Source organism: Rhinolophus sinicus, chromosome 3 (genome assembly GCF_057876585.1).
Source record: "Rhinolophus sinicus isolate RSI-liver-muscle chromosome 3, RSI-T2T, whole genome shotgun sequence".
In the NCBI taxonomy this organism is placed as follows: Eukaryota; Metazoa; Chordata; class Mammalia; order Chiroptera; family Rhinolophidae; genus Rhinolophus; species Rhinolophus sinicus.
The window spans coordinates 78,142,944-78,151,389 of record NC_142503.1 but is presented as its reverse complement, the minus strand read 5'-3'; the positions used below and the strand labels follow the sequence as shown (position 1 = coordinate 78,151,389).

Here is an 8,446-nt window from a genome sequence, read left to right as displayed (position 1 = left end):
TTTAATTTAAAAATATGCCTTACACCTCATACATTCCCTATTATTTGTATTATTGATATAATCTTCTTGGTTTCCTTTAGATTTTCCAAATTTCCCTTCAGCCTTTCTGGACTTTACACATTTATAAAATCTTTGTGTCTTTCGCATCTTCCTGGCTGGTGCAGTTTTTTCTGCTTCTGTTTACCTCAAAATATTTGGTCAAAAGAGTTAATTTTAAAATTTACAATCTTTTGTACATGAAAGCACAATGTAACTTAATTTGACTCAACTTTTCATATTATTAAGTTCCTAACTTTAATAAGTTCCCATCTTATAGGAAAGTTACTATATACATATCAAATTTAGGAAATTTGTTTCTTATGACTTTTATCTTAGATTATGTTTAATTGTAACTTGATACATTTAGGTCAAATGACTCTGTTAAAATTTACTATGAGTAGTGGTCAAACCCTCTTCTTATTTCAGTTAATATTCAATGTAGATAACTCCCAAAGGAAACTGAATTCTAATTATACAACTATTGGTACAAAATAGGAGAATTAACATAAAACATCCTTAATAAAGAATGCCCATTTTATTTGTAGTACTCATTCTCCATAATTTTTTTAAATGAGTGTGGCAATTTAAAAATAAAATAGGTTGGTGCAAAAGTAATTGCGGTTTTTGCAATTATTTTTAACTGTTTAAACCACAATTACTTTTGCACCAACCTAATAGGACAGGACAGGGGAATTTTAAAAAACAGAACTGAACAGCTACAAGATACAGAAAAGTAAAGGTTTCTTATGTACTGCTTACTAACATGTTGCTCTTTTTTTGCACACAAATGCAGCTTTCAATTTCCTGCATCTAAGGTAAGCATACTGGGCAATATGATTCTTATGGCTTTTTTTGTTTGTTTGTTTTTTAATGAAAGTATGGACGTTTCTTTGAAGAAACTAGTCCTTCTAACAATCTAAAATAAATGAGGAATTTATTATATAAATCCTTTTTATAAAGTATGTAGATAAACAATATAAATGTCTTCAGTTATAAGCTCATAGAAGAGATATCAAATAAACATCTCTTTACTGGTTTAAAAGTATATTAATAAGAAATTTAGGAAGAAACACTAAAAACTGTTATAAGGCACTCATAATTTCACCACCCCAGGGTAACTTTTTCTGAAAATATACCTACATATTTTAAAATAGCTACACTCAGAGAGTACATTTTAGTTATGCTATAATCACTTAACATTACATTACACGTTTTCCTATTTTTCTGTGTAACTCAAACATAATTTAATAGCTAAATAATATTCAGTGATATGGATGCTCTTCATTCCCATATTTTGAATATTTGATCTGTTTACACTTTTTAGCAAATAATGTAGAGTGGCATTTTTTGTGGGGTTGGATTCTGTCATGCATATGTCAAAAAACTTGTATGGTCAAAATCACTCAGGAAAAGGCTTTTACTTACCTAGGAGTATATTATCTCTTATTGAGCCCACCATAAAAGTTATTTCCTCCATATTTGGATCAGATTGCTGTTGGTTCTTGAGCTGAGAATCTGATGAAATATTTGGTTTCCCTTTAAGGGCCAGGTTGGTTAGGACTGTCTTTTTGAGCATATATACAGTGCACATAACTGATTCTAGTAAGTTAAATATATGTGACATGACTCCATTTGGAACATCTTCAGACATTTGTGTGTCTGTGTGTGTGTGTGTGTGTGAGAGAGAGAGAGAGAGAGAGAGAGAGAGAGAGAGATTGAGAGAGAGAGATAATGGGATATTGGGGGGGATCTTAATTGTAATAATGGAGTGAAAACTTCTCTAGATTGGACATACCTGAAGGGCAAGGATTGTGGCTTCCATATTTGTAAGGAAGCACCCACCATGTGTTAATGTGGTATTTGTTAAAGACATGCAGGAAAGCCTGTGAATAAGTAGTTACTAGCACCTAAATTATGCAAGGGCACTTTGGATTGTTGAATAAGTATAATATAACTCCAACCCACAGAGTACATTTTTTAAGAAATGCATTTTATAAGTAAGCTGTTAATTAAAGTGATACCCAAACTTCGATTAGCTCAATTGATTGTAAAGAACCTAGTTCAGGCCTGCTCCTTAGGTGGATTGTTTTACCCCCCAAGACTTCCTCATGAAGTTTTAAAAGGAACAGTAAGTATATGGCTGAAGCAACTGAAATCCCTGTTTGGAAACATAGCTGGAAGCATGTTGTTTCGTTTTCTAGTATATGGGTACTTGGACATGTTGAGCTTATTTGCTGTTACAAATTGATGCGATAGTGATGTCAGATGACACACTGACTCAAGCAAAGAGGAAAATCTTTTAAGACTTGTAAAAGAAAATGATGCAAGGATTCAGTCACACACATAAGAATATATGTTGTGTGTGTATATTTGGTATTTATTTTTAAAGTGATTTCTGATAATCTAGAGAGGACTAGGAAAATCTCTTAACTTTTATTAGTGTCAATAATTATTTAATAACGTTTGTCTACATAGCTTGATTTGTAGGTTTAGTTTCCTTATACATTCAGCTTTCAATTGTGGCCTTCCAAAAATGAGTCTGTTGGCAAATTAATACTGACCCATATCCGTGTTCATATATACCATCCTCACATTGTTTAGGGCATTGATTTTCTCAAAGTGAACTTGAAGCAGTTGACCTTGCGCTTCCTTCCAAATACCGAACAAGGATAAAAGTTCTAGAGATTTGTGGATTTGTAGGATGGATTTTACAAGGCTTGCGAGGTGTTTCCAAATCTTTGGTGCTTAGAATAGTAAAGGTTGGGTTGTGCGCTACCGGAGATAAAGTGCTGGGTAAGATTTTCAGTTGAGTGTGTACAGTAATTGCAGTCACGGATCAGATCTGCGATGGGCGCACACGCCCTCCGCACTCGCCATTCAGTATCACCCGTTAAGGTTCTTTCACGCCGCTCGCCAATTGCTTCCGGGTCACAGCAGACGTCGTTTCCGTACCAGCATGGCGGCCATGGAGGACGAGCGGCAGGCCGGGAGCGGTGAGGGAGAGCGGCTGGATTTCCTGCGGGACCGGCACGTACGGTTCTTCCAGCGCTGCCTCCAGGTCTTGCCCGAGCGCTATTCTTCGCTCGAGACCAGCAGGTAACTTGTGGCCACAGTCAGCAGGACCGGCCCGGAGTCCGGGCCCCAGCGAAAGGCGCCGCGGAGCCTGACAGCTAACTGGGCGCCCACAGGGGGCTGCGCCGCCACCCACTTGGCACTCACTGCCCGATACCTCCCCTCTCCGGCCGGCCAGTGGTCACCCTCATTCCCCCGAACTACGGCGAAAGGGTTTGAGGGAACTGTAAGTCTAGAGCTTTTGGGATCTCCAGTTACCGCCTTTTTCACTTCCCAACCATTTTTCCTGTCAACTCTGAGCTTCCTTTTATTCCCTCTACCAAAACCTGTGAGTCACTTGGCTTCCTTACTTTTCGAGTATAAAAGGAAAAGGATAAGGCGTTTGTCATCATATTTTAGATAAATAGTCTCTTCTGTGCTTCTCTTTCCTAATTCAGTAACTTTAAAAATTGAGGTAACATTGATTGATGTACAGATTTCAGGTGTACAACATTATAAATTCAATCTCTGTATACGCTATTGCGTGCTTACTACCAAAAGTCTAACGTTACCGTGTTTGATTCAATCACTGGTTTTTAAAAATATTTTTTTATTCAAGTACAATTGACATACAATATTAGTTTCAGGTGTTGAGTCGTTAACTCTTAATTGAATGTGTATATGATATTTGATGTGTGGAGCGGCAGAGATCCTCTAACGTTTGAGTAGTAATTAACTTTCCAGAAACTGTAAATATGATGATAGGTGCAGTGTTGTGTGAGGCAGCCTGTTAAAGTGTATTTGCAATATAACCTTGTAAGTTGGAATTGGCGTAGGTGTGTGATCTGGCAGAAGCTAAGAAACTATGAATTAGTCAGAGTAAAAATCTGGGGATGAGAAGAAGGGAAGGAGGAGGCTGTCTTTGCTCTGCATTGCTGTGTTTTCAAGTGGGGTTCCAAAGCTGCATGGGCCTGGATGGGAAGAGAGCAGATTGGTTCTGCTCTGATGTCTCTCCATAGTTTCCGAATCCGGAGTCTCTGGTGTGTTTTGAACACTACATGACTGGGTCAGTTTTGGAAGTTTTATGGATTACTTTTGCATACTTGTTCAAGGAATACCATAGGTACTGGAGTACAGCTGAACAAGACTAGCAATTTCAATAGAGTTCTGTGCTTTATTAGTGTAGGGTTTACGGAAGCATATAGGAAGGGCAGGTACCTAATCCAGATTTCTTTATAGACACCTTCCTCAATCCAAAAGAGACCACTTCCGGGGGCGGCTGGATGGCTCAGTTGGTTAGAGCTCTCAACAGCAAGGTTGCTGGTTCAATTCCCGCATGAGATAGTGGGCTGCGCTCCCTGCAGCTAAAGATTGAAAACAGCAACTGGACTTGGAGCTGATGGGCCCTGGAGAAACACACCATTCCCCAATATTCCCCAATAAAATTAAAAATATATTTAAAACAAAAAGACTACTTCCAATCACCACCTGAAATGATGTATTTATTGGTTTATTTGTTTAATATCTTTGTTTCACGCTGGATTGTAAGCTTCATGAAGGCAGGCTCTTTATCTTGTTTACTTCCATTGCACTAGCATTGCCCTATTCAGTTTGGTGGCCATTAACCACATTTGGCTATTTAAATTTGAATTAACTAAAATTAAGTAAGATTACACCTGAAACTAATATATTGAATGTCAACTAATGGAAAAATTAAAAAGTTAAAGAAAATTAAATAAAAAATTTAGCTCTTATGTTTGCAGTAGGCACCACATTTCAAGTGCTTAGTCACCACATTGGCAGTGGCTTTTGTTTCTATTTCAACATTTACGTTATCTCAGGAAGTCCTACTGGACAGCATTGCACTGGGAACTTGAATAGTATGTGGCCTATGAGAAGCATTAAATACATATTTGTGGAATAATGTGAGCTGAGCCTGAAGGATGAACAGATTCTTTTTAAAGAAAGAGTGAAGCATTATTTATATGCCTTTCTCCATCCATAGGTATTGACTAACTATCAGAGTGCATGCCTAGACCTAAATTAAGATTTTCATTTATATAACATCATTAACCAATGTTACTTCAATAAATTTAATTAAACAAAAGATTTCCAAAACTCAGTGTAATGATGTGGGATGTTAAGAAATATGTTGATAAATCACATTTATATTTTATAAGGATTAATTTTATATGAATTCAGAGCATTTCAATAAAAAGAATCTTCCATCCTATTGTGATTCTTAAACAGTTGAACTTTGTTTGTAGCTATTGTTACAGTTCTGTGGTTGCATTTTCAAAATGCCAGTGTGTTTGATTGGTCTGTTTAAAATTTCAGCATGAACAAAACCATATAGACTAATGCATGTTGGCAGTAAACTGTGTAGTCCTGTTCATAGCATAAGTAAAACAGCAAAAATTGTATGATAGAACAACTAACAATTGACTTATTAATATTAGTATAATCTTAGGATCTATACCAAGCATTATATATTAAACAATAAACATAATGTCGTGATGCATTAAGATATTATATCCTTTTTATGTCTCATATTTGTCACGAGTGAATTTTATAAATCAGTTTTGATTTCTTATGGCTCAATTAATAATAACCACATTTAAGATAAGATGTACATATCAGTTTTTGTAGTGATTTTTAAAAGTTTTTCAGTTTTTCTCTTTTCTGATCCACAGTCTTTCCTTAGTTTCGCATTAGGTCCTTTTGTGGTGTTTGTGATTCATAGTTGACTTTAAGATAACTTGTGAAGAAGTTCCAACCTTTTAAGCAAGGTGATTGGTCACAAAATTGCTACTAATACTAGAGTTTTAAGATAAAACAATGTGTTGATTAAGATGTAATTCTTATCCAATATTGCAGTTCAATTCCACAAGCATATATCGAGAGCCTACTGTGTGCCTTGGTATGTGGATACGGTACTAAACCAATGATTCAGGTGTTCCTGTGTTCATTTCTTTAGATATGAAACATAGATATGATAGGTATGAAACAGCTGGCTCTTAAGAATGCTAATGTTGGGCTGGACATTTAGATACTGACCCGCCATTTTAGCAAAATTATTTCATTTCCCTGTTTCCTTTAGCCTGACAAGTAGGAATAAATAATTTTTATTTTTCTAATTACAATGGCTTTATGAAAATGCAAATGTATATTGTTTGTTGTTTCACCCAAGGTTTTTCTTTTATATTACCTTCTGAAAAGTGGTAGGTACTAGTTAACTCAAGTCAATATTAAATCTTGGATTGTGAATCTTAAACGTCTGTCAATGGCTTTCTTTTTTAGAAGTGGCTTAGAGAAGTATTTTGGTTGTTTTGTTGCTATTTGCATTTGGGTAAGAGGAATTAGAGTAGGCTTTTTTTAAATTGAGGGACAAAATATTGACCATTTTCTGTTACATTATTTTTATAGGTACAACTGTTTCCAGGAGAAGGGTTTAGATAGTTATTATTTTACAAGATATTTACAAACTACTGAGTCTTTCTATTCTCATGTCCTTCCATATTCCCCTATGTATCCTGTGTGTAACCATGGCTGTCAACCACCCCCAAACTACTCTGTTCTTTCTTTCCCTCCGTTTTCTGAAGTATATCACAGTCTGTCAGTATGTCTCAAAATGTGATGGTGGGAGGCTCTTAACCAGTGACATTGGGGTGGTTATAAAAATTCACACCTGAGCCCCTCCCCAGATCTATATTGAACTCCATGGATCCGGGATTCTGCATGATAACAAGCGTCCCAGGTGGCTCTGATGCACTCTGAAGTCTGAGGCTTTGCTGGACAGGAAAAACAAGCGTTCAAGATTGTTAACAACAGTGCTTCCCAACGCTAATGTGCATATGAATCTTTTAAATGAAGGTTCTGATTGCGCAGGTCTGGGTGGGGTCTGAGATACTGCAGGTCTAACGTGCTTCCAATGATGCTGATGCTACTGCTCCCCTGACTACATTTTGAACTTGTTTGCACAATAATGGTGGTATTCATGGGGCATTCTGGAAGCTAGAAGTAACACAGGAGCTAAATATTAATTAAAGAATGTATTCAATGTTTCGTATGTGTGTATGTGGGTGTATTATAGGCAAATAACAATAAATAAAAGACAATAAGAACAGATAAGTGAGTGTCGAGCAGAAAAACTTCAATTCTCTAAAAGTGGTTCAAAATATAAGACAGGTGTGCTAGGAATTTAGTCTGGAGAAGTAGGCATGGGCCAGATTACAGAGGGATTTGTGTTTCGTGTAAAGAAACTTGAATTTGTTAATGTAGGTGATGGGAAGTCACCAAGCAGTGGCTCTTCCTGGTTAGATAGGCATTTCAGAGTAATCATTAGATTTGCAGTTGGTCACTGTATTAAGTGGTGCAAGCAGGAAGACCAGTTAGGAAGCTGTTGCAGTAGTGCAGGAGCCAGGTGTTGGGGCAGTGGAAGGTAGGGCTAGAAAGGAGGAATGAAGGAAGAAGGACGAGTCCCAGGATTCTAGGATTGACACTGCCATCTGGTCTAGAGCAAGAGGCAAAAGGAGCAGGTTTAGAAAGAAAGAAGATGATGTCTATAATGGCACTTATATAGCTACTTAGTTATTTTCCCCCATAATTTAACCTTCTTACGGTTAGGAGGCTTGTTTTATTCCTTTTTCTCACAACATCTAATCTGTAGTAAATGTTTTTTATTGAAAAATTATTTTGCATGTTAAATAATTCCAAAGATGAGTGACTGAACTTAAAACTACCGAGGGTGCCAAATAAATATACACATTTTAAGAGATGTTATCTATGCTCAGGCAGTAGTTTGCCATAATCAGAAGTGTCTGGACACTGGTGGTAACCACCTTGAGCACCTCTTGTAATTGCAGAAATCAAACATGACTTGTGTTCATTCACCTTTTGTTATCGGTATATATTGAGTATTACAATTAATACAGTTTTTTCCTTTCTTAAAATGTGTATACATTTTTTTTGGCCCTCTGTATTTACCAGATGAGTCAGCTATTTAAAAATATTACAGAGGTAGAGTAAGGCTTAAATTCTAGAATTCATACAATCTTTCATCTTTCATTCCAAAGTATTTATTGGGCCTCCATGTCTTCTGTATTTTAACTTCACGATTAATTCTAATGTGTTCTCTAAGGCTCTTCTTCATTTCCACTGATACCAACTTTATCAAGTATCTATGGTTCCATTCCTAATGTAGCTGTTTGTTTATAATTTTAGAACTCTTTGTAATAATGATTTAGCTATAGCTGCACCTGACATCTAGGCAGGAATGCAGTTCACTGTTAAAGACATTTGGAGATGCCATTAAAGAGATTGCCCTAGAAACGGGCAGAGCAACTGACCCAAAGTT

The 8,446-nt window shown here is 36.5% G+C and overlaps 1 protein-coding gene across 4 annotated transcripts in view; it reads left to right on the top strand.

Annotated features, from left to right (window-relative positions):
- Nucleotides 1-111: 111 nt before the first annotated feature.
- PGGT1B (protein geranylgeranyltransferase type I subunit beta) overlaps nucleotides 112-8,446 on the top strand; it is a 46,047-nt gene continuing 37,712 nt past the window's right edge. Inside the window, exon 1 of one of the 4 annotated variants that reach the window (XM_019727820.3) lies at nucleotides 112-854. Coding sequence is in view for 1 of the 4 variants with exons in the window: in XM_019727819.3 (XP_019583378.1) it covers nucleotides 2,996-3,135 (140 nt within the window). In the remaining 3 variants the exon portion in view is untranslated. Of the gene's footprint in view, nucleotides 855-2,968; nucleotides 3,136-3,167; nucleotides 3,338-8,446 lie in introns of those variants that run through there. The other 3 variants (XR_002137041.3, XM_019727819.3, XM_074328592.2) reach the window with 3 other exon arrangements.